The sequence below is a fragment of the Oncorhynchus clarkii genome, chromosome 3, assembly GCF_045791955.1.
Source record: "Oncorhynchus clarkii lewisi isolate Uvic-CL-2024 chromosome 3, UVic_Ocla_1.0, whole genome shotgun sequence".
Taxonomy (NCBI): Eukaryota; Metazoa; Chordata; class Actinopteri; order Salmoniformes; family Salmonidae; genus Oncorhynchus; species Oncorhynchus clarkii.
This window is the reverse complement of record NC_092149.1, coordinates 1,739,626-1,766,210: the sequence shown is the minus strand read 5'-3', so window position 1 is coordinate 1,766,210 and position 26,585 is coordinate 1,739,626. Positions and strand designations below refer to the sequence as shown.

The window sequence follows — 26,585 nt, the reverse complement described above, 5'->3', positions numbered from 1 at the left end:
CCCCCTCTCTCTCTCCCCCTCTCTCTCTCCCCCTCTCTCTCTCTCTCTCTCCCTCTCTCTTTCTGTCTTTCCCCCTCTCTCGTTTTCTCTCCCCCTTCTCTCTCTCTCTTTTTGTCTCTCCCCTTCTGTCTCTCTCTCCCCCGCTCTCGCGCTCTCTATCGCTCTGTCTCTCCCCCTCTCTCTCTCTCTCTCTCTCTGTCTCTCTGTCTCTCCCTCTCTCTCTCTGTCTCTTTCTCTCTTCCCTCAGGAGTGTAAAGTATCTTCCAGCTCCTCTTCAGTCCAGAAGAATTTCTCTCGTCCGGCCTGTCCAGCCAACCGCCGCCCCCCGTCACGCTGGGCTAGTTGTTCCCCCTCCACCTCTTCCTCCTCCTCCACCTCCTCCTCCTCCACCCCTATAAACCAGCCCTCTTCCGGCTCCGCCCACAAACACACCTCATTCTCCTACTCAGCCTATCACACGGAGACAGTCATCATCTGACCCCCCAGCTGACCCCGTGTCTGAACCAATAAGATGCCTTTCGTTACTGTACATACTCTGACATTTCTTTTTTTTCACATCGAAGGTCCGAGTCGGGTGGGGGGGGGGACGGGGGACGGGGACCTTCTCCTCCAATATGGTTGTGAAGAACGTGATGATGAACTGAGATAGAACCCGACTCAAACCTGCCTTTTCCTCCATCGCCTCTATACGTACCGAGACTGTTATTTCTACAACCAATCGGACGATCCAAGAGCTTCAGCTGTGGACCAACGTGGAGTTGGTTCACCGATCATCTTCAGAATGTAATCTCATCGACTAGCGGAGGAGACGTTTCATGTATTCTACTATAGCAACTCCAGGATCCCCAATGCTGACTGTACCTCTGTGGCTTAATCTGCATCCCAAATGGCACCCTATTCCCTATATAGTGCGCACTATTTTAGACCAGAGCCCAAGCGCCATAGGGTGCTTTTTGGTCAAAAGTAGTGCACTAAATAGGGAATAGGGTGCCATTTAGGAGGCTAATATATTCAACGCCATTCATTTCACATACTCACATACATACTTGACATGTTGCATAATAATTACAGTATTACAGAATAAATGTTATTCTTTACCTTTCTGATATCAGATGGATTACATAAAACAGGCCTGTTTCTTCATATTTACCAAAGGTGTCGTCTACAGCTTCTCTTCCCTCTCTCTAAAAAAAAAAGGACTGATGAGTTTCTATGCTTTTATTTGATTGGACATCGCCGGCTGTTGTCGGGCAGGATAGCTGACTAGCTCCTTGTGTGTTAGCGCTTCCTGTTTGTTGGGGGCCCATGCTTAAAGGGGCAATCTGCAGTTCATACAAAAAAAACACTTTACTAATAGCAGAATGACCCCTTTTTTTAAATATATTTTTTAATTTTATTTTTAACTTGATGAAATGGACAACAAACCCTTTCTACTGGTGGTCTCTGTAACCGATGGTTACCTACCCGGCCCTATTGACTAATACCACAGTCTGTTGAATCGACGTGGTGGTGACCTCGTGGTCTCTGTAACCGATGGTTACCTACCCGGCCCTATTGACTAATATTACAGTCTGTTGAGTCGATGTGGTGGTGACCTCGTGACCTCGTGGTCTCTGTAACCGATGGTTTACCTACCCGGCCCTATTGACTAATACTACAGTCTGTTGAGTCGATGTGGTGGTGACCTCGTGACACGTGGTCTCTGTAACCGATGGTTACCTACCCGGCCCTATTGACTACAGTCTGTTGAGTCGATGTGGTGGTGACCTCGTGACCTCGTGTCTATATCATGAACGTGATGCCTTTGCTGTTTTTAATTTGTGTAATAAATGTAGCTACATATTTACCGTCTACTTCTTAATACGTCTGGATTACAATTTATAGTATAATAATACTACTGAGTTGTTGGAGCTGAGAACATAAACATTTCTCTCCACCCACCATAACATCTGATAAATATGTTTTGTATTGTCAGGTATTTAGACTACTGAGTTGTTGGAGCTGAGAACATAAACATTTCTCTCCACCCACCATAACATCTGATACATATGTTTTGTATTGTCAGGTATTTAGACTACTGAGTTGTTGGAGCTGAGAACATAAACATTTCTCTACACCATAACATCTGATAAATATGTTTTGTATTGTCAGGTATTTAGACTACTGAGTTGTTGGAGCTGAGAACATAAACATTTCTCTACACCATAACATCTGATAAATATGTTTTGTATTGTCAGGTATTTAGACTACTGAGTTGTTGGAGCTGAGAACATAAACATTTCTCTACACCATAACATCTGATAAATATGTTTTGTATTGTCAGGTATTTAGACTACTGAGTTGTTGGAGCTGAGAACATAAACATTTCTCTACACCATAACATCTGATAAATATGTTTTGTATTGTCAGGTATTTAGACTACTGAGTTGTTGGAGCTGAGAACATAAACATTTCTCTCCACCCACCATAACATCTGATAAATATGTTTTGTATTGTCAGGTATTTAGACTACTGAGTTGTTGGAGCTGAGAACATAAACATTTCTCTACACCATAACATCTGATAAATATGTTTTGTATTGTCAGGTATTTAGACTACTGAGTTGTTGGAGCTGAGAACATAAACATTTCTCTACACCATAACATCTGATAAATATGTTTTGTATTGTCAGGTATTTAGACTACTGAGTTGTTGGAGCTGAGAACATAAACATTTCTCTACACCATAACATCTGATAAATATGTTTTGTATTGTCAGGTATTTAGACTACTGAGTTGTTGGAGCTGAGAACATAAACATTTCTCTACACCATAACATCTGATAAATATGTTTTGTATTGTCAGGTATTTAGACTACTGAGTTGTTGGAGCTGAGAACATAAACATTTCTCTCCACCCACCATAATATCTGATAAATATGTTTTGTATTGTCAGGTATTTAGACTACTGAGTTGTTGGAGCTGAGAACATAAACATTTCTCTCCACCCACCATAACATCTGATAAATATGTTTTGTATTGTCAGGTATTTAGACTACTGAGTTGTTGGAGCTGAGAACATAAACATTTCTCTACACCCACCATAACATCTGATAAATATGTTTTGTATTTTCAGGTATTTAGACTACTGAGTTGTTGGAGCTGACAACATAAACATTTCTCTACACCCACCATAACATCTGATAAATATGTTTTGTATTGTCAGGTATTTAGACTACTGAGTTGTTGGAGCTGAGAACATAAACATTTCTCTCCACCCACCATAACATCTGATAAATATGTTTTGTATTTTCAGGTATTTAGACTACTGAGTTGTTGGAGCTGAGAACATAAACATTTCTCTCCACCCACCATAACATCTGATAAATATGTTTTGTATTGTCAGGTATTTAGACTACTGAGTTGTTGGAGCTGAGAACATAAACATTTCTCTACACCCACCATAACATCTGATAAATATGTTTTGTATTGTCAGGTATTTAGACTACTGAGTTGTTGGAGCTGAGAACATAAACATTTCTCTCCACCCACCATAACATCTGATAAATATGTTTTGTATTGTCAGGTATTTAGACTACTGAGTTGTTGGAGCTGAGAACATAAACATTTCTCTCCACCCACCATAACATCTGATAAATATGTTTTGTATTGTCAGGTATTTAGACTACTGAGTTGTTGGAGCTGAGAACATAAACATTTCTCTCCACCCACCATAACATCTGATAAATATGTTTTGTATTGTCAGGTATTTAGACTACTGAGTTGTTGGAGCTGAGAACATAAACATGTCTCTACACCCACCATAACATCTGATACATATGTTTTGTATTGTCAGGTATTTAGACTACTGAGTTGTTGGAGCTGAGAACATAAACATTTCTCTCCACCCACCATAACATCTGATAAATATGTTTTGTATTGTCAGGTATTTAGACTACTGAGTTGTTGGAGCTGAGAACATAAACATTTCTCTCCACCCACCATAACATCTGATAAATATGTTTTGTATTGTCAGGTATTTAGACTACTGAGTTGTTGGAGCTGAGAACATAAACATTTCTCTCCACCCACCATAACATCTGATAAATATGTTTTGTATTGTCAGGTATTTAGACTACTGAGTTGTTGGAGCTGAGAACATAAACATTTCTCTACACCATAACATCTGATACATATGTTTTGTATTGTCAGGTATTTAGACTACTGAGTTGTTGGAGCTGAGAACATAAACATTTCTCTACACCATAACATCTGATAAATATGTTTTGTATTGTCAGGTATTTAGACTACTGAGTTGTTGGAGCTGAGAACATAAACATTTCTCTACACCATAACATCTGATAAATATGTTTTGTATTGTCAGGTATTTAGACTACTGAGTTGTTGGAGCTGAGAACATAAACATTTCTCTCCACCCACCATAATATCTGATAAATATGTTTTGTATTGTCAGGTATTTAGACTACTGAGTTGTTGGAGCTGAGAACATAAACATTTCTCTCCACCCACCATAACATCTGATAAATATGTTTTGTATTGTCAGGTATTTAGACTACTGAGTTGTTGGAGCTGAGAACATAAACATTTCTCTCCACCCACCATAACATCTGATAAATATGTTTTGTATTGTCAGGTATTTAGACTACTGAGTTGTTGGAGCTGAGAACATAAACATTTCTCTACACCCACCATAACATCTGATAAATATGTTTTGTATTGTCAGGTATTTAGACTACTGAGTTGTTGGAGCTGAGAACATAAACATTTCTCTCCACCCACCATAACATCTGATACATATGTTTTGTATTGTCAGGTATTTAGACTACTGAGTTGTTGGAGCTGAGAACATAAACATTTCTCTCCACCCACCATAACATCTGATAAATATGTTTTGTATTGTCAGGTATTTAGACTACTGAGTTGTTGGAGCTGAGAACATAAACATTTCTCTCCACCCACCATAACATCTGATAAATATGTTTTGTATTGTCAGGTATTTAGACTACTGAGTTGTTGGAGCTGAGAACATAAACATGTCTCTACACCCACCATAACATCTGATACATATGTTTTGTATTGTCAGGTATTTAGACTACTGAGTTGTTGGAGCTGAGAACATAAACATTTCTCTCCACCCACCATAACATCTGATAAATATGTTTTGTATTGTCAGGTATTTAGACTACTGAGTTGTTGGAGCTGAGAACATAAACATTTCTCTCCACCCACCATAACATCTGATAAATATGTTTTGTATTGTCAGGTATTTAGACTACTGAGTTGTTGGAGCTGAGAACATAAACATTTCTCTCCACCCACCATAACATCTGATAAATATGTTTTGTATTGTCAGGTATTTAGACTACTGAGTTGTTGGAGCTGAGAACATAAACATTTCTCTCCACCCACCATAACATCTGATAAATATGTTTTGTATTGTCAGGTATTTAGACTACTGAGTTGTTGGAGCTGAGAACATAAACATGTCTCTCCACCCACCATAACATCTGATAAATATGTTTTGTATTGTCAGGTATTTAGACTACTGAGTTGTTGGAGCTGAGAACATAAACATTTCTCTCCACCCACCATAACATCTGATACATATGTTTTGTATTGTCAGGTATTTAGACTACTGAGTTGTTGGAGCTGAGAACATAAACATTTCTCTACACCCACCATAACATCTGATACATATGTTTTGTATTGTCAGGTATTTAGACTACTGAGTTGTCGGAGCTGAGAACATAAACATTTCTCTCCACCCACCATAATATCTGATAAATATGTTTTGTATTGTCAGGTATTTAGACTACTGAGTTGTCGGAGCTGAGAACATAAACATTTCTCTCCACCCACCATAATATCTGATAAATATGTTTTGTATTGTCAGGTATTTAGACTACTGAGTTGTTGGAGCTGAGAACATAAACATTTCTCTCCACCCACCATAACATCTGATACATATGTTTTGTATTGTCAGGTATTTAGACTACTGAGTTGTTGGAACTGAGAACATAAACATTTCTCTCCACCCACCATAACATCTGATAAATATGTTTTGTATTGTCAGGTATTTAGACTACTGAGTTGTTGGAGCTGAGAACATAAACATGTCTCTACACCCACCATAACATCTGATAAATATGTTTTGTATTGTCAGGTATTTAGACTACTGAGTTGTTGGAGCTGACAACATAAACATTTCTCTACACCCACCATAACATCTGATAAATATGTTTTGTATTGTCAGGTATTTAGACTACTGAGTTGTTGGAGCTGAGAACATAAACATTTCTCTACACCCACCATAACATCTGATAAATATGTTTTGTATTGTCAGGTATTTAGACTACTGAGTTGTTGGAGCTGAGAACATAAACATTTCTCTCCACCCACCATAACATCTGATAAATATGTTTTGTATTGTCAGGTATTTAGACTACTGAGTTGTTGGAGCTGAGAACATAAACATTTCTCTACACCCACCATAACATCTGATAAATATGTTTTGTATTGTCAGGTATTTAGACTACTGAGTTGTTGGAGCTGAGAACATAAACATTTCTCTACACCCACCATAACATCTGATAAATATGTTTTGTATTGTCAGGTATTTAGACTACTGAGTTGTTGGAGCTGAGAACATAAACATTTCTCTCCACCCACCATAACATCGGATACATATGTTTTGTATTGTCAGGTATTTAGACTACTGAGTTGTTGGAGCTGAGAACATAAACATTTCTCTCCACCCACCATAACATCTGATAAATATGTTTTGTATTGTCAGGTATTTAGACTACTGAGTTGTCGGAGCTGAGAACATAAACATTTCTCTCCACCCACCATAATATCTGATAAATATGTTTTGTATTGTCAGGTATTTAGACTACTGAGTTGTCGGAGCTGAGAACATAAACATTTCTCTCCACCCACCATAACATCTGATAAATATGTTTTGTATTGTCAGGTATTTAGACTACTGAGTTGTTGGAGCTGAGAACATAAACATTTCTCTCCACCCACCATAACATCTGATAAATATGTTTTGTATTGTCAGGTATTTAGACTACTGAGTTGTTGGAGCTGAGAACATAAACATGTCTCTACACCCACCATAACATCTGATAAATATGTTTTGTATTGTCAGGTATTTAGACTACTGAGTTGTTGGAGCTGAGAACATAAACATTTCTCTACACCCACCATAACATCTGATAAATATGTTTTGTATTGTCAGGTATTTAGACTACTGAGTTGTTGGAGCTGAGAACATAAACATTTCTCTACACCCACCATAACATCTGATACATATGTTTTGTATTGTCAGGTATTTAGACTACTGAGTTGTTGGAGCTGAGAACATAAACATTTCTCTCCACCCACCATAACATCTGATAAATATGTTTTGTATTGTCAGGTATTTAGACTACTGAGTTGTTGGAGCTGAGAACATAAACATTTCTCTCCACCCACCATAACATCTGATAAATATGTTTTGTATTGTCAGGTATTTAGACTACTGAGTTGTTGGAGCTGAGAACATAAACATTTCTCTCCACCCACCATAACATCTGATACATATGTTTTGTATTGTCAGGTATTTAGACTACTGAGTTGTTGGAGCTGAGAACATAAACATGTCTCTCCACCCACCATAACATCTGATAAATATGTTTTGTATTGTCAGGTATTTAGACTACTGAGTTGTTGGAGCTGAGAACATAAACATTTCTCTCCACCCACCATAACATCTGATACATATGTTTTGTATTGTCAGGTATTTAGACTACTGAGTTGTTGGAGCTGAGAACATAAACATTTCTCTCCACCCACCATAACATCTGATACATATGTTTTGTATTGTCAGGTATTTAGACTACTGAGTTGTTGGAGCTGAGAACATAAACATTTCTCTACACCCACCATAACATCTGATACATATGTGACCAATATTGATTTGATTTGATTTGATCCACTTTGACATCCAGCCAATCATCTGCTTCCTTCCCGTTTGAGCGATTACCATGGCGATGACAACTATCCCACAGTTGCCGGCTGATCCATCATTCTGAGCGGCAGGGTAGCCTAGTGGTTAGAGCGTTGGACTAGCAAGTTCAAACCCCCGAGCTGACAAGGTACAAATCTGTCCTTCTGCCCCTGAACAGGCAGTTAACCCACTGTTCCTAGACTGTCATTGAAAATAAGAATTTGTTCTTAACTGACTTGCCTAGTTAAATAAAGGTAAAAAATAAATTAATTAAAAAATTAAAAAGGGGGGGTTGATTTCATCCGTCTACTTCAGGGACTCAGGAGTTGACTGGGCTGATTTACGTCCCTGGGTTCAAATACTACTTAAAATCTTTCAAATACCTTTTGAGTGTTTTCTCTAGCCTTCCTAGAGAGCCAGCTGTGTGGGGGTTTATCGTTTTGGCACCTTTTCCTATTGGTCCGTTAAGCCAGGCAAGCTGAATGAAATGATTTCAAATAGTATTTGAACCCAGGTGGTGGACAGACACCTGAGCCCAGGCTGTCTAAACTTGGCACCCTGCGCTGATAGAAATAGCATGCGTTTAGCCACGATGTCTCGGTGCCTGAAATCCTACCCCTCCACTGGGTCTGGTGATAGAAGCCCAGTCCTGACCTCTCCTTCCCTGGGATGGGTTCCTGGGTCTGAGTCTGGTGATAGAAGCCCAGTCCTGACCTCTCCTTCCCTGGGATGGGTTCCTGGGTCTGAGTCTGGTGATAGAAGCCCAGTCCTGACCTCTCCTTCCCTGGGATGTGTTCCTGTGTCTGGGTCTGGTGATAGAAGTCCAGCCCTGACCTCTCCTTCTCTGGGATAGGTTCCTGTGTCTGGGTCTGGTGATAGAAGCCCAGTCCTGACCTCTCCTTCCCTGGGATGGGTTCCTGTGTCTGGGTCTGGTGATAGAAGCCCAGTCCTGACCTCTCCTTCCCTGGGATGTGTTCCTGTGTCTGGGTCTGGTGATAGAAGCCCAGTCCTGACCTCTCCTTCCCTGGGATGGGTTCCTGTTTCTAAGTCTGGGTCTGGTGATAGAAGCCCAGCCCTGACCTCGCCTTCCCTGCAGACAGACATGGGCCCAGGGGAGAGCTCCACCAGGCAGACATGGGCCCAGGGGAGAGCTCCACCAGGCAGACAGACATGGACACAGGGGAGAGCTCCACGAGGCAGACAGACATGGGCCCAGGGGAGAGCTCCACCAGGCAGACAGACATGGGCCCAGGGGAGAGCTCCACCAGGCAGACAGACATTGGCCCAGGGGAGAGCTCCACCAGGCAGACAGACATGGGCCCAGGGGAGAGCTCCACCAGGCAGACAGACATGGACCCAGGGGAGAGCTCCACGAGGCAAACAGACATGGGCCCAGGGAAGAGCTCCACCAGGCAGACAGACATGGGCCCAGGGGAGAGCTCCACCAGGCAGACAGACATGGGCCCAGGGGAGAGCTCCACGAGGCAGACAGACATGGGCTGTCTATCTTCATTCTACATAGTGACAGTCACATATAGATAGACATGGTAAAGAGATGGTAGGGTAGGTACATTTAGCTCCATACACTACCTGTCAAACAACAGTCAGTCTCCTAAACACACAGAGCGGACACACACACACACACACACGAAGAACAGACACACACCTTGTACTATAGCAGCTGTGACAGCATCTTTATGGTGTTTAGTGCACTCCCTCTCAAACAGCTGTTCTCTGGTCCACAGGTCCTCTCCACAAGTTCCCGAGCGTGTGTGTGTGTGTCCCACCGCCCTCCGACCCCTCACATCCGAACCCTGACCTCCGACCCTTCTCTCTAGGAGTCCTAGGGCCCCAGCGGTTTGGGTTCCACTGAGGGCTGTGGCATCTGCCAACCTGCCATCCATCCTGCCCTGAAATAGACATTCTACTGAACAGACACGTTGACATTCAACTCAACTGCAAGAGTCTGTGTGTGTGTGTGTGTGTGTCTGTGTGTGTGTGTGTGTGTGTGTGTGTCCTGGGTCTTATCTCAGGAAGGTTTTAGTACCATGCTGACTCCAGCACATTCCCAGACTTCCTGCGTTGCAGCTGAGTATCAACCTGGTGATGCATCACTTAGTGGCCTGTCCTCTTCCGTCTCCCTCCCTCCATCCCTCCCTCCCCCCCTCCCTCCCTCTGTGTTTCTCTCTCTCAGCCTCTCAGAGCCACGTGCTCCTCCCTCCCTCCCTCCCTCTGTTTCTCTCTCTCAGCCTCTCAGAGCCACGCGCTCCTCCCTCCCTCCACCCCCCCCTCCCTCCCTCCCTCCCTCCCTCCATCCCCCCCTCCTTCCATCCCCCCCTCCCTCCCCCTCTCTCTCATAGCCACACACTCCTCTCTCCATTAGCCTGACTGTAATTTCAGACGGACTCCATCCTCTAACAGAAACTGCATGGTAACATCCTCCTCAGCGGGATAGATGATCAAGCCTAAACCCATTCAACCTGTCCCTCTTTGATCAAAAGGCTTGGTTCATTATTCACGTCCATATATGGAGATGTGCTGTATATACAATATGTATAGAACTGACCTATCAGACAAGCAGACGACATAGTGTCATCACTCACTCCATGCCAATTGGTTTAACTAAATTGCCACTGCCTGCCTGAGGAGACCACAAGGCTGTCCTGTCACTCAATATCCAGGTGGTTGTTGACCCTGGTGACTTCTTGTTCCGTACAGTAGGAGGTAGAGCAGAGTCCTAGAGTCTGGAACGACTGGGGTAGGGCAGAGTCCCAGAGTCTGGAATGACTGGGATAGAGCAGAGTCCTAGAGTCTGGAACGACTGGGATAGGGCAGAGTCCCAGAGTCTGGAATGACTGGGATAGAGCAGAGTCCTAGAGTCTGGAACGACTGGGATAGGGCAGAGTCCCAGAGTCTGGAATGAAACATGAGGTGATGGTGGTGGATGAATGGCACGACAATGGGGCCTCAGGATCTCGTCACGGTATCTCTGTGCATTCAATTTGCCATCGATAAAATGCAATTGTGTTCATTGTCCGTATTCACAGGTCTGCTATTCACAGGTCTGCTATTCACAGGTCTGCTATTCACAGGTCTGCTATTCACAGGTCTGCTATTCACAGGTCTGGTATTCACAGGTCTGGTATTCACAGGTCTGATATGCACAGGTCTGGTATTCACAGGTCTGATGTTCACAGGTCTGGTATTCACAGGACTGCTATTCACAGGACTGCTATTCACAGGTCTGGTATTCACAGGTCTGGTATTCACAGGTCTGATATTCACAGGTCTGGTATTCACAGGTCTGGTATTCACAGGACTGCTATTCACAGGACTGCTATTCACAGGTCTGGTATTCACTCTCAATGGTGCATCTGTAGACGTTTGTGAGGGTCTTAGGGACCAAGACAAATTTCTTCAGCCTCCTGAGGTTGAAGAGGCTCTGTTGCGACTTCTTCGCCACACTGTCTGCGTGGCTGGACCATATCAGGTTGTCATATCGTGCTCTCTCTGCTGCATCCTGTATTCCACGGTCAGATCCTTCTTTGTGTTGACGTTGAGGGAGAGGTTATTTTTCTAGCACCACTCTCCCAGTGCCCTCACCTCCTCCCTGTAGGCGGTCTCGTCGTTGTTGGTAATCAGGCCTACTACTGTTGTGTCGTCTTCAAACCAGTCATGGGTGAACAGAGAGTACAGGGGGGGGGGGGGGGGGGCTGAGCACGCACCCTTGTGGGGCCCCCGGTGTTGAGGATCAGCGTAGTGGAGGTGTTGTTGCCTACCTTCACCACCTGGGGGCGTCCCGTCTCCCTCTCTCCCCATCAGTCTATGGACTTATAACTTGCTGTCTCCATGACGATACTATCCTACCAGTAGAGACAGTCCTCCCTTATGTGACCAGAGTCATACATCTACAACAATATGTTTGTCTTGCTATTCTTACCTTCTTACCGTTACAGGGCTGCTATTGGCTATCAGGACGAAACAACAAACAGGGCATTCTACAGATATAGGCCGACCCATAGATGAAAGAGCTGTACTTCAGAAGCACTATCAATCAGTATGTGTGATTGTAGAATAAGCCTGGCCTTCTCTCGGGATCAGTCAGATTGGGTTAGTGTTGATATGGGACCAATCCCATATCACTTGAGAGAAGTTGATTTACTGTAATCTGAGTTCTGAATCCAACCTCTCTGCTGGGGGGGGTAACCAACTATGTGTTATTACAAAAGCCTCCTCTCCTGACTGAATAAGGACCTGCAAGCTGAATGTGTTCCTCAGACAGAGTGCTTTGTTTATAACAGGGGAATGAATGGAGGCAGGCAGAAGGAAGCTCTTTTCCTACTGCCATGTGATCTTACACACTGTGTGGAGACTCTATGGCAGAATTATGGTTGGTGTGTGTTTTATATCAAACATCCAATCTGCTAAACTAAGGAGACAACCCTTACATGAATATAAAGTGAACTGCAAAGATTTTTTTTCCCCACAAATAAATGAAAATCAGGAGGAGGGAGAGAGTAAAGGTGGGGATATCAGGAGGAGGGAGAGAGGTGGGGATATCAGGAGGAGGGAGAGAGGTGGGGATATCAGGAGGAGGGAGAGAGGAAAGATGGGGATATCAGGAAGAGGCAGAGAGGAAAGGTGGTGATATCAGGAGGAGGGAGAGAAGAAAGTTGGGGATATCAGGAGGAGGTAGAGAGGAAAGGTGGGGATATCAGGAGGAGGGAGAGAGGAAAGGTGGGGATATCAGGAGGAGGTAGAGAAGAAAGGTGGGGATATCAGGAGGAGGGAGAGAGGTGGGGATATCAGGAGGAGGGAGAGAGGAAAGGTGGGGATATCAGGAGGAGGGAGAGAGGAAAGGTGGGGATATCAGGAGGAGGTAGAGAAGAAAGGTGGGGATATCAGGAGGAGGTAGAGAAGAAAGATGGGGATATCAGGAGGAGGGAGAGAGGAAAGGTGGGGATATCAGGAGGAGGTAGAGAGGAAAGGTGGGGATATCAGGAGGAGGTAGAGAGGAAAGGTGGGGATATCAGGAGGAGGGAGAGAGGTAAGGTGGGGATATCAGGAGGAGGTAGAGAGGAAAGGTGGGGATATCAGGAGGAGGGAGAGAGGTGGGGATATCAGGAGGAGGTAGAGAGGAAAGGTGGGGATATCAGGAGGAGGGAGAGAGGAAAGGTGGGGATATCAGGAGGAGGGAGAGAGGAGGTGGGGATATCAGGAAGAGGGAGAGAGGAAAGGTGGTGATATCAGGAGGAGGTAGAGAGGAAAGGTGGGGATATCAGGAGGAGGTAGATAGGAAAGGTGGGGATATCAGGAGGAGGTAGAGAGGAAAGGTGGGGATATCAGGAGGAGGTAGAGAGGAAAGGTGGGGATATCAGGAGGAGGTAGATAGGAAAGGTGGGGATATCAGGAGGAGGTAGAGAGGAAAGGTGGGGATATCAGGAGGAGGGAGAGAGGTGGGGATATCAGGAGGAGGGAGAGAAGAAAGGTGGGGATATCAGGAGGAGGTAGAGAGGAAAGGTGGGGATATCAGGAGGAGGGAGAGAAGAAAGGTGGGGATATCAGGAGGAGGTAGAGAAGAAAGGTGGGGATATCAGGGGGAGGGAGAGAGGTGGGGATATCAGGAGGAGGGAGAGAGGAAAGGTGGGGATATCAGGAGGAGGGAGAGAGGAAAGGTGGGGATATCAGGAGGAGGTAGAGAAGAAAGGTGGGGATATCAGGAGGAGGTAGAGAAGAAAGGTGGGGATATCAGGAGGAGGTAGAGAGGAAAGGTGGGGATATCAGGAGGATGTAGAGAGGAAAGGTGGGCATATCAGGAGGAGGTAGAGAGGAAAGGAGGGGATATCAGGAGGAGGTAGAGAGGAAAGGTGGGGATATCAGGAGGAGGTAGAGAGGAAAGGTGGGGATATCAGGAGGAGGTAGAGAGGAAAGGTGGGGATATCAGGAGGAGGTAGAGAGGAAAGGTGGGGATATCAGGAGGAGGTAGAGAGGAAAGGTGGGGATATCAGGAGGAGGTAGAGAGGAAAGGTGGGGATATCAGGAGGAGGGAGAGAGGTGGGGATATCAGGAGGAGGGAGAGAAGAAAGGTGGGGATATCAGGAGGAGGTAGAGAGGAAAGGTGGGGATATCAGGAGGAGGTAGAGAGGAAAGGTGGGAATATCAGGAGAGGGTAGAGAGGAAAGGTGGGGATATCAGGAGGAGGTAGAGAGGAAAGGTGGGGATATCAGGAGGAGGGAGAGAGGTGGGGATATCAGGAGGAGGTAGAGAGGAAAGGTGGGGATATCAGGAGGAGGGAGAGAGGAAAGGTGGGGATATCAGGAGGAGGGAGAGAGGTGGGGATATCAGGAGGAGGGAGAGAGGTGGGGATATCAGGAGGAGGGAGAGAGGAAAGATGGGGATATCAGGAAGAGGGAGAGAGGAAAGGTGGTGATATCAGGAGGAGGGAGAGAAGAAAGTTGGGGATATCAGGAGGAGGTAGAGAGGAAAGGTGGGGATATCAGGAGGAGGGAGAGAGGAAAGGTGGGGATATCAGGAGGAGGGAGAGAGGAAAGGTGGAGATATCAGGAGGAGGGAGAGAGGAAAGGTGGAGATATCAGGAGGAGGGAGAGGAAAGGTGGTGATATCAGGAGGAGGGAGAGAGGAAAGGTGGTGATATCAGGAGGAGGGAGAGAGGAGGTGGGGATATCAGGAGGAGGGAGAGAGGAGGTGGGGATATCAGGAGGAGGGAGAGAGGAAAGGAGGAGATATCAGGAGGAGGTAGAGCGGAAAGGAGGGGATATCAGGAGGAGGGAGAGAGGTAAGGTGGGGATATCAGGAGGAGGGAGAGAGGAAAGGTGGGGATATCAGGAGGAGGTAGAGAGGAAAGGTGGGGATATCAGGAGGAGGTAGAGAGGAAAGGAGGGGATATCAGGAGGAGGGAGAGAGGAAAGGTGGGGATATCAGGAGGAGGGAGAGAGGAAAGGAGGGGATATCAGGAGGGTGTATTTCCATTTTTTTTTAAATGTATTTTTTATTTCTTTAATTTTGTTCAGCCCCTGTCCCCGCAGAAGGCCTTTTGGCTGTTGATAGGCTGTCATTGTAATTAAAATGTTGTTCTTAACTGACTTGCCTAATTAAATAAAGGTTAAATAAAAATAAAAGTTGAGAAAAAAAAGGAGGTGAACTGATAGCACGGCATGTTTGAATCATTTTTGAACGACATATATAATTACTAGACGGTACGGTGAACCGAAAAATGAGTGTTTACCACTATTCTCTTTGGTAAAACTACATAGAATCAATCATTCTGAATGATTGGAGTGTTCGCTTGCCCTCGTGTGTCGGTTCCAGCGAAGTGCAGCTGGCCAAGTTCCTTGTTCACTGGTTCATGTTTCCGGGGGGAGAGGTTTCAATGTAACACCACAACATTGAGCTAACAGACAGCACAGGTTTGTGAATTATTTTAAGATGTCGCTTCTTATGTTATATCACCTAATTATCAGGTTGTTAGGGACGTTTTCTCCACAGTACTTTTGGGGATGTTAAAGTCTACGCTTTTAGAAATCCACATTTTTATAAAGGGGATATAACTGAAGGACATGGTTAGTTTAGCTAGCTCTTGCCCATCGCTCAAAGGCAACAACAATAAGGTGCCGCTGCACGGGTCAGATGCGCATGCGTAGATCTCTTAGTTGGGACCTGAGCTAGTGTCTATCTGCCTCAGTTAGCACAGACAGAGGACTATTATGGACTGGTAGCTGCACACATACGACCTAGCAACCAACTCTGGCCAACTGTTTTACAGTTCAATAACAGTGCTGATTCCTCTGTTTCCCTCCCTTGCTCTTCCTCTCCTTTTTGTTTCTCTCTCTCCTCCTCTTCCTCAGTCCCTCTCCTGCCTGTTTCTATCCCTCCATCCTTCTCTCCTACCTTTCCCTGGTAGCAGCATGGTTCTGTCTGCAGCCAGGCAGCACCTCCTCGGGGGCATTCGGCTTGGTGCCTGTGGGCAGCACCTCCTCGGGGGCAGTCGGCCTGGTGCCTGGGGGCAGAACCTCCTCAGGGGGATTGGATCAGTTTACACCGCTGCCAAGGGGTTCCAGGAGAAGGAGATCAGAGAGAAACTCCAAGCTTTCCCTGGGGGATCTATAGACCTTGTTAAACAGGAGTCGGGCATCGCGGTACTGACCGTCAACAACCCTGCTCGCATGAACGCTTTCTCTGGTATGGAAGCACTGCCTAATGTTATATTGTATAAATTGATCCGAGTGTTGCTCTTTGCTGACCTGCAATTCAGACTAAATATCACTCCGATTCTCTTTGGTTTTCTCTTCACCAAGCGGAGTGAAAAATATATTTCAGTTTATATTTCCGACTCTTTGTTTCTCCTGAGAATGACAGTGGAACTAAGGGGGCTGGTGCTCAATGAACTGGGTCGTGTTGAGTAGGGCACACTGTAGCAAGACGTTTCGCAACAGATGACCAACAAAAAAAAAAAAACGTGTTTATTCGGATCTCCATTAGCTTTTGCAGAAGCAGCAGCTGCTCATTCTGGGAGGTCCACAAAAACAACACAAAACATGACAACAGATCACTGATACACTGATGGACAAGGACTTACAATTACAAACCCATTTAACAATACAACAAAACAATGTGTGTTTGTTTGTGTCCCCTCACAGTCTCCGTCGTTCCGTGAGATGTTGTTTAATCCGGTTTTTTTTTTTTAAAAGGTCATATTGAACATGTTCAGGTTGTACCTCCCTGTTTCATTCAGGTTCAAAACGTTTTATCCCTACTGAACACTACCCTGTTTTCTCCAGGTTCCATGATGGTGGAGCTGGAGGAGAGGGTGTCCCAGCTAGAGGAGTGGACGGAGGGCAAAGGTCTCATCATCCAGGGGGCTGCTGGGACATTCTGCTCTGGGTCAGACCTCAACGCAGTCAGGGCTATATCCAATCCTCAGGTCAGTCCTCAATGTTGTCAGAGATATATCCAATCCTCAGGTCAGTCCTCAATGTTGTCAGAGATATATCTAACCCTCAGGTCAGTCCTCAATGTTGTCAGAGATATATCCAACCCTCAGGCCAGTCCTCAATGTTGTCAGAGATATATCTAACCCTCAGGTCAGTCCTCAATGTTGGCAGAGATATATCCAACCCTCAGGTCAGTCCTCAATGCTGTCAGAGATATATCCAACCCTCAGGTCAGTCCTCAATGTTGTCAGAGATATATCTAACCCTCAGGTCAGTCCTCAATGTTGTCAGAGATATATCTAACCCTCAGGTCAGTCCTCAATGTTGTCAGAGATATATCTAACCCTCAGGTCAGTCCTCAATGTTGTCAGAGATATATCTAACCCTCAGGTCAGTCCTCAATGTTGTCAGAGATATATCTAACCCTCAGGTCAGTCCTCAATGTTGTCAGAGATATATCTAACCCTCAGGTCAGTCCTCAATGTTGTCAGAGATATATCTAACCCTCAGGTCAGTCCTCAATGTTGTCAGAGATATATCTAACCCTCAGGTCAGTCCTCAATGTTGTCAGAGATATATCTAACCCTCAGGTCAGTCCTCAATGTTGTCAGAGATATATCTAACCCTCAGGTCAGTCCTCAATGTTGTCAGAGATATATCTAACCCTCAGGTCAGTCCTCAATGTTGTCAGAGATATATCTAACCCTCAGGTCAGTCCTCAATGTTGTCAGAGATATATCCAACCCTCAGGTCAGTCTCTCTGAGGTTCTCTCTCTGAAAGACCAGTAGAAAGCTCAGTGAACAGTTTTTATTCAGTCCCATTTGTATTGGGGCACTCCTACTTCCATCCAATCCGACTTCCTAAACCACAAACTCATTCCACGGAGGGCCAAGTGTCTTTCTTTCCTTCCTTGGTTGATGAATTAAGGTCACTAATTAGTCAGGAAGTCCCCTCATCTGGTTGTCTAGGTCTTAATTGAAAGAGAAAAAAACCCCAAAACCAGCAGACACTACCAGGCCCTCCATGGAATGAGTTGGACCTCCTGGTCTAAAACGAAGCATCTTGTCTTTCAGGATGGGATGAAGATGTGTACGTTCATGCAGAATGCCCTGACCAGACTACTGAGGTAGTTACACACTACCCTCTGTGGTAGAAGGTTCTAGATCGGCGTGTCACACCAGATGCTCTGTGCCACACTAACCCACGTGTTCTCTGTTGAAGGCTACCTCTGTTGTCTGTAGCTCTGGTGGAAGGGAACGCACTGGGGGGAGGAGCTGAACTCACTACTGCCTGTGACTTTAGGTACAGTAACGTGACTCACTGTCCATAGATATCACCATTGTGTTTATTAACCTTTAGGCCTACATCCAGATAGTGGAGAAAAGAAGAGTTCACATAAAAAGGCATTTTCTAGAAATATTTTTTTTAAAACAACTCCACCAAGTTTCCAATCTGTAAAAACAAACGTTCCCGGTCTCTCCCTGCTAGGTTGATGGCGCCGGGCGGTGTGATCCAGTTTGTCCATAAACACATGGGTCTGGTCCCTGGTTGGGGCGGTGCAGCTAGATTGGTACGCATCGTAGGCGGCCAGAACGCCCTGAAGATGCTGGGTGGCGCTTTGAAAATAGACCCAGAGATGGGGCTTCAGATTGGGCTTGCGGACAGGGTCCTGGAAGGTTCCCTGGCTGGGTCTGGAGCCAATGCCCTCCTGGAGGCAGAGCAGTGGTTGGGATGCTACACCGCGGGTCCAGCCCCGGTCATCAGAGCCATAAAGAGCGTGGTGGTGTCTGGGAGAGAGCTCCCCCTGGAGGTGGCCCTGAGGACTGAGAGGGACGTGTTCGGGACAGTGTGGGGAGGACCGGCTAACCTACAGGCTCTGGCCACTAAGGCCAAACACAAGTGAATTAACTAATCTTGCGATTACATTGTAGTCTCGTCCTAATGTTCTGGAGAAACCTAGAACGTCTGGAGTGGAAGTCGTGAACCAACCCACACCGAGACTAAACTGGAACATTAGGATGGGCTGTAGAGGGTCTGAACTCAACCAGAACAAGTGTATTCATTCTGACGATTCTGTTGTTAAAAACAAGCAAACGAATCCTACTTGTATTTGTCCAATAGCAACTATAGTTTTAGTTGGGAAATGTTTTGAACCCATTAGGCAGAATGAATACATCCCTGGACTGTGCTCTGTGAGTTTGACAGTACCCAATGACAGATTTATATTGCTGTGTTGTGAGTGACCACTAACAATCTATTATTTCAGTGAAGGAATTGTTGTCGACTGTTGGGACCAATTATATGGTCCCCATCTAAAAGTGGTAATGTTTATTACAGGAGAGTCCGATACACTAGTTGTGACATGTGAAGATGGTATTGTGCCTTTTGGCCTTTGTGGCTCTACTACAGTCCATTAACACCGGGGTGACTGAACACCAGGGGGTGACCCAACACCAGGGGGGTGACCCAACACCAGGGGGGTGACCCAACACCAGGGGGGTGACCCAACACCAGGGGGGTGACCCAACACCAGGGGGGTGACTGAACGCCAGGGGGTGACCCTCTTCATTACAATGCAAGCTTGATGTAGAAAAAAAAAAAAACACGAGTGCCCACATTTCTTAGTCTCTTCCACAATTTCTTCCATTGTACTACAATTACATGTCAATGACTAAACATATGACAAAAACAACTGGGTCATCTTGAAGTCGATTTATTTATACCAAAATACATCTACAGAGAAACGGAAGAGAAGCAACTAGACTACTTCTCCCCCTGTGGCTGATCAGGCATACTCCTGATGATGTCTGAGTCCCCTGTGGATGATTAGAAAATAATGACAAGTTACATTCTAGAAACCAGTAGTGAGAGAATAACAGTTTACACACACACACACACACTCACCAGGGTCAATGATGGCCAGGGTACAGACTCTGAAGTACTTTCCACAGGCCGTGCCAAGCTCTATGTTGTTCCCACTGTAGTGGTGGACCCCAGTCTTAGCCAGCATCGCATAGTACTCGATCTCTGATTTCCTACCGGGAGAAGAGTTCAAATCACTTTTAGGGTGGGTTCACTTTAGTTCAATATCAGTGCTGAGCCCAGTCACTTTTAGGGTGGGTTCACTGTAGTTCAATATCAGTGCTGAGCCCAGTCACTTTTAGGGTGGGTTCACTTTAGTTCAATATCAGTTCTGAGCAGGACTGCGTAATCTTCCCTGAGGGAGAGGTTTCTGCGCCAGCCAAGTAGTAGCACACCCGATTTCAAATAAATCAGTCAATTGAAATAAATTCATCAGGCCCTAATCTATAGATTTCACACAACTGTGAATACAGAGATATGAATCTGTTGGTCACAGACACCTTATCCAAAAAAAGGTAAGGGCGTGGATCAGAAAACCAGTCTGATGTGACAAACCATTTACCTCATGCAGTGTGACACATCTCCTTCACATAAGAGTTAATCAGGCTGTTGATTGTGGCCTGTGGAATGTTGTCCCACTCTGATTCAAATGGCTGTGTTGAAGTTGCTGGATATTGGCGGGAACTGGAACACAGTCCTACATGTCGATCCAGAGTGGAGGAGCGTATGCAGGCCATGGAAGAACGGGACATTACCAGCCTTCCGGAAACTGTGTACAGATTTCTTGCGACATGGGGCCCATTCATCGTCGTGCTGAAACAATGGGGCCTCGGGATCTCATCATCTACATCCCTGTGTATTCAAATCGCCATCGTGTTTGTTGTCCGTAGCTTATGCCTGCCCCATGCTATAACCCCACCTCCACCACGATGACACTCTGTTCACAACGTCATGCCTGCCCCATACTATAACCCCACCATACTATAACCCCACCATACTATAACCCCACCATACTATAACCCCACCTCCACCACGGGGCACTCTGTTCACAACGTTGACGTCAGCAAACCGCTTGACCACACAACAACGCCAAACACACCGGGTACAGTTGGAACCGGGGATTCATCCGTCTAGAGAGCACTTCTTCAGCGCGTCATTGGCCACTGAAGGTGACCATTTACCCACTGAAGTCGGGTTACGACGCCAAACTGCATTCAGGTCAAGACCCTGGTGAGGTGAGGACGACGAGCACTAGGCTACCCTGGTGCCTCTACACTAACCACTAGGCTACCCTGGCGCCTCTACGCTCTAACCACTAGGCTACCCTGGCGCCTCTACGCTCTAACCACTAGGCTACCCTGCCGCCTCTACGCTCTAACCACTAGGCTACCCTGCCGCCTCTACGCTCTAACCACTAGGCTACCCTGCCGCCTCTACGCTCTAACCACTAGGCTACCCTGCCGCCTCTACGCTCTAACCACTAGGCTACCCTGCCGCCTCTACGCTCTAACCACTAGGCTACCCTGCCGCCTCTACGCTCTAACCACTAGGCTACCCTGCCGCCTCTACGCTCTAACCACTAGGCTACCCTGCCGCCTCTACGCTCTAACCACTAGGCTACCCTGCCGCCTCTACGCTCTAACCACTAGGCTACCCTGCCGCCTCTACGCTCTAACCACTAGGCTACCCTGCCGCCTCTACGCTCTAACCACTAGGCTACCCTGCCGCCTCTACGCTCTAACCACTAGGCTACCCTGCCGCCTCTACGCTCTAACCACTAGGCTACCCTGCCGCCTCTACGCTCTAACCACTAGGCTACCCTGCCGCCTCTACGCTCTAACCACTAGGCTACCCTGCCGCCTCTACGCTCTAACCACTAGGCTACCCTGCCGCCTCTACGCTCTAACCACTAGGCTACCCTGCCGCCTCTACGCTCTAACCACTAGGCTACCCTGCCGCCTCTACGCTCTAACCACTAGGCTACCCTGCCGCCTCTACGCTCTAACCACTAGGCTACCCTGCCGCCTCTACGCTCTAACCACTAGGCTACCCTGCCGCCTCTACGCTCTAACCACTAGGCTACCCTGCCGCCTCTACGCTCTAACCACTAGGCTACCCTGCCGCCTCTACGCTCTAACCACTAGGCTACCCTGCCGCCTCTACGCTCTAACCACTAGGCTACCCTGCCGCCTCTACGCTCTAACCACTAGGCTACCCTGCCGCCTCTACGCTCTAACCACTAGGCTACCCTGCCGCCTCTACGCTCTAACCACTAGGCTACCCTGCCGCCTCTACGCTCTAACCACTAGGCTACCCTGCCGCCTCTACGCTCTAACCACTAGGCTACCCTGCCGCCTCTACGCTCTAACCACTAGGCTACCCTGCCGCCTCTACGCTCTAACCACTAGGCTACCCTGCCTCCTCTACGCTCTAACCACTAGGCTACCCTGCCTCCTCTACGCTCTAACCACTAGGCTACCCTGCCTCCTCTACGCTCTAACCACTAGGCTACCCTGCCGCCTCTACGCTCTAACCACTAGGCTACCCTGCCGCCTCTACGCTCTAACCACTAGGCTACCCTGCCGCCTCTACGCTCTAACCACTAGGCTACCCTGCCGCCTCTACGCTCTAACCACTAGGCTACCCTGCCGCCTCTACGCTCTAACCACTAGGCTACCCTGCCGCCTCTACGCTCTAACCACTAGGCTACCCTGCCGCCTCTACGCTCTAACCACTAGGCTACCCTGCCGCCTCTACGCTCTAACCACTAGGCTACCCTGCCGCCTCTACGCTCTAACCACTAGGCTACCCTGCCGCCTCTACGCTCTAACCACTAGGCTACCCTGCCTCCTCTACGCTCTAACCACTAGGCTACCCTGCCTCCTCTACGCTCTAACCACTAGGCTACCCTGCCTCCTCTACGCTCTAACCACTAGGCTACCCTGCCTCCTCTACGCTCTAACCACTAGGCTACCCTGCCTCCTCTACGCTCTAACCACTAGGCTACCCTGCCTCCTCTACGCTCTAACCACTAGGCTACCCTGCCTCCTCTACGCTCTAACCACTAGGCTACCCTGCCTCCTCTACGCTCTAACCACTAGGCTACCCTGCCGCCTCTACGCTCTAACCACTAGGCTACCCTGCCGCCTCTACGCTCTAACCACTAGGCTACCCTGCCGCCTCTACGCTCTAACCACTAGGCTACCCTGCCGCCTCTACGCTCTAACCACTAGGCTACCCTGCCGCCTCTACGCTCTAACCACTAGGCTACCCTGCCGCCTCTACGCTCTAACCACTAGGCTACCCTGCCGCCTCTACGCTCTAACCACTAGGCTACCCTGCCGCCTCTACGCTCTAACCACTAGGCTACCCTGCCGCCCCAATGTTGTTGTTTAATCAGCTTCTTGATATGCCACATCTGTCCGGTGAATAGATTATTTTTAGCGAAGGCAAAAATGCTCACAACAGGGTTTTTTTAAAAACGAATTGTGAACTCGATATGAAAAAGCTTTTTTTGCACGTATGGAACATATCTGAGAGGTCTTATTTCAGTTCATGTCATGAGACTAACACTTCACATGTTGCGTTTATATTTTTGGATCAGTGTAGTTACCTGAGGGCAGGTGTGTTGTTGGCCAGGATGACCAGCTTGGCTTTGCCCTGGCGGATCATCCTCTGAGTCTGTTTGTAGCCCAGTACGTATTTACCACTCTTCATCACCAGCTGAAGACGAGAGTTGATGGACTCCAGGGACTTTTTCTGGGGAGAGAAACTGATTTAGAGACCAACTGTCGGAAAGTTGGCCTTCTGACAGTCGGGCTGCTTTTAGCCCACGACTGCATAAATAGGCTCCCGAGTGGCGCAGCGGTCTAAGACACTGCATCTCAGTGTCACTACAGACCCTGGTTCAGCGGTCTGAGGCACTGCATCTCAGTGTCACTACAGACCCTGGTTCAGCGGTCTAAGGCACTGTGTCTCAGTGATAGAGGCGTCACTACAGACCCTGGTTCAGCGGTCTAAGACACTGCATCTCAGTGTCACTACAGACCCTGGTTCAGCGGTCTAAGACACTGCATCTCAGTGTCACTACAGACCCTGGTTCAGCGGTCTGAGGCACTGCATCTCAGTGCTAGAGGCGTCACTACAGACCCTGGTTCAGCGGTCTAAGACACTGCATCTCAGTGTCACTACAGACCCTGGTTCAGCGGTCTAAGACACTGCATCTCAGTGTCACTACAGACCCTGGTTCAGCGGTCTAAGACACTGCATCTCAGTGTCACTACAGACCCTGGTTCAGCGGTCTGAGACACTGCATCTCAGTGGTAGAGGCGTCACTACAGACCCTGGTTCAGCGGTCTGAGGCACTGCATCTCAGTGTCACTACAGACCCTGGTTCAGCGGTCTGAGGCACTGCATCTCAGTGTCACTACAGACCCTGGTTCAGCGGTCTGAGGCACTGCATCTCAGTGTCACTACAGACCCTGGTTCAGCGGTCTGAGGCACTGCATCTCAGTGCTAGAGGCGTCACTACAGACCCTGGTTCAGCGGTCTGAGACACTGCATCTCAGTGCTAGAGGCGTCACTACAGACCCTGGTTCAGCGGTCTTAAGACACTGCATCTCACTGTCACTACAGACCCTGGTTCAATTCCAGGCTGTATCACAACCTGCTGTGATTGGGAGTCCCATAGGGCGACACACAATTGTCCCAACTTCGTCCAGGGTAGGCCATCATTGTAAATAAGAATTTGTTCTTAATTTACTTAGTTAAATAAAAAGGTTCACTTTTTTTTAAATGACAGAACACAAGGCAGTCCCTGTGTAACAGTATAGCTTCCGTCCCTCTCCTCGCCCCAACCAGGGATCCTCTGCACACATCAACCACAGTCACTCGCGAAGCATCGTTACCCATCGCGCCACAAAAGCCGCGGCCCTTGTAGCTCAAGGGGAACAACTACTTCAAGGCCTCAAAGCGAGTGACGTCACTGATTGAAAGGCTATTAGCGCGCACCACCGCTAACTAGCTAGCCATTTCACATCGGTTAAACATGCATCATGGCATGTCAATATAGACCAGGCGAGGGCCCGGTTTCACAAAAGCATCTTACGACTAACTTCATCGTTAGAACCTTCGTATGAGCAATGTTAAAACCTCCGAGCCGTTTCCCTAAAACCAGCACTACTAAAGTTGTACTTAAACGAGAGTTATTTATCGACTGCCGCAGACCACTCGTAGAAAAAGCCAAGTGCGTCGTTGCCTGCGTTTTTTCCCCCTACTGCGTCACTTTATACACAGAAGATCTCGCTAAACACAGAATCCAGATGTGGATCTGTCTCTGTGTGACCGCCGATAACTTCACAACGAAGTTGACTACAAATACACAGTTGCCAAAGTCTTTAGAATTGTTACAAGCAAGGTGAGAAAATATGCTTAAAATGAGAACCGCGATGACTGCATTAAAGTGAATACGGTATATGCTACACAGGCCTACATATTTCCCTGATATCTGAGTCAATTTAATGTTAATTTCAATGGGTTTCATTTGACTATTAGGTCAAATGTATTTGAACGGAGAACGTTTACCCGAGAATGAACGCTGCCTTGATTACACATGCCGCAACGACGCACCTACCGAACGTTGTCGTGGTGTTTCGGGAAACGCATGTTACATCTAGCGACCTAGGAAAGACGCATCGTAGACACTCGTAAGCCTAAAGTTCCTTCGCTAACCCGAAAGCGGACCCTGCTTGGTCACTCAACACTGGGATAAATTAACATTTACCCATCACCGATTAAGTTTAAGGATGTGCGCAAACATTTCTATAATAAATGAACGATTTTTCCAATCTCAAACTCACAGTTTTCTTAGTGGCCACCATGTCTGCAGTTTAGATGTTACTAGGCAACCTAAACGAGGGTATCACATGCAAGAATGAGTGATTACAATCTTGTGTTGACATCAACCGGAGAGATTCGTTAAACGCACAGCAATCTACACTGTCCGGTAGTTGAATGAAAGAAGGAGAATTACCTCCCAGACTACAGTGCGTGTGTTTGGGAAAACATAGCATCGCGAGAAGTGGAGCGAGATGTGGAGTGAGACTTGCACCAGATTTGAAAACATCTCAGTCCTGAACACACACAGTTCATTAAGGAGGACGAGGAGACTGTCGTCTGTATACGGGTACAACACGATACATCTCTTTGCAATGTCCGACATTTTGCCTTTTGGCTAGAAGTTTAGTAAACACTTCGACACGGATTAACTTTCTTTCTGAAACAATAACTAGGTAAGTAACGTTAACTAGTTTTCTACGTAACGTTAACGTCTGTCTCAGGCTTGTATATATATGCATTACATTTTAGTATGTATTTCAAGGTGAGTTGCTAACATTTAGTATATTAACTTTAAGCTAGTAATCCAATTGTTTAACAAGCAAAGCTAACTAGTAATAATACAACAAACAATGGACTCTACATTGCAATCACATTCTGAAATTGCTACTGCTTTTTAACATTTTTGTTTTTGACGTCAGCCAGCCAGCCTTTCAGCTAGCCAGTCAGCCAGCTAGCCAAGCAGTCAGCTAGCCAGCCTTTCAGCTAGCCAGTCAGCCAGCTAGCCAAGCAGTCAGCTAGCCAGCCTTTCAGCTAGCCAGTCAGCCAGCTAGCCAAGCAGTCAGCTAGCCAGCCTTTCAGCTAGCCAGTCAGCCAGCTAGCCAGTCAGCCAGCTAGCCAGTCAGCCAGCCAGCCTTTCAGCTAGCCAGTCAGCCAGCTAGCCAA

General features: G+C 46.5%; 3 protein-coding genes across 3 annotated transcripts in view; 2 read left to right on the top strand and 1 right to left on the bottom strand.

Annotated features, from left to right (window-relative positions):
• Positions 1 to 478, top strand: part of LOC139405574 (uncharacterized) — a 45,521-nt gene extending 45,043 nt beyond the window's left edge. Inside the window, exon 7 of the mRNA XM_071147986.1 lies at positions 279 to 478. Within this exon, the coding sequence (XP_071004087.1) occupies positions 279 to 478 (200 nt within the window). The remainder of the gene's footprint in view (positions 1 to 278) is intronic.
• A 15,381-nt stretch (positions 479 to 15,859) lies between these two features.
• LOC139405623 (ethylmalonyl-CoA decarboxylase-like) lies at positions 15,860 to 18,975 on the top strand. Its single transcript, XM_071148033.1, has 5 exons — positions 15,860 to 16,190; positions 16,790 to 16,932; positions 18,017 to 18,069; positions 18,165 to 18,245; positions 18,432 to 18,975. The coding sequence occupies exons 1-5, from the start codon at positions 15,917 to 15,919 to the stop codon at positions 18,844 to 18,846; spliced, it is 966 nt and encodes a 321-aa protein (XP_071004134.1). The 5' UTR covers positions 15,860 to 15,916; the 3' UTR covers positions 18,847 to 18,975.
• Positions 18,976 to 19,640: 665 nt separating this feature from the next.
• LOC139405622 (large ribosomal subunit protein eL30-like) lies at positions 19,641 to 25,819 on the bottom strand. Its single transcript, XM_071148032.1, has 4 exons — positions 25,664 to 25,819; positions 23,419 to 23,564; positions 19,848 to 19,978; positions 19,641 to 19,759 (listed from the first exon to the last, which is right to left on the bottom strand). Exons 1-4 carry the CDS (start codon positions 25,682 to 25,684, stop codon positions 19,707 to 19,709), a joined length of 351 nt encoding a protein of 116 aa, XP_071004133.1. The 5' UTR covers positions 25,685 to 25,819; the 3' UTR covers positions 19,641 to 19,706.
• Positions 25,820 to 26,585: the final 766 nt, after the last annotated feature.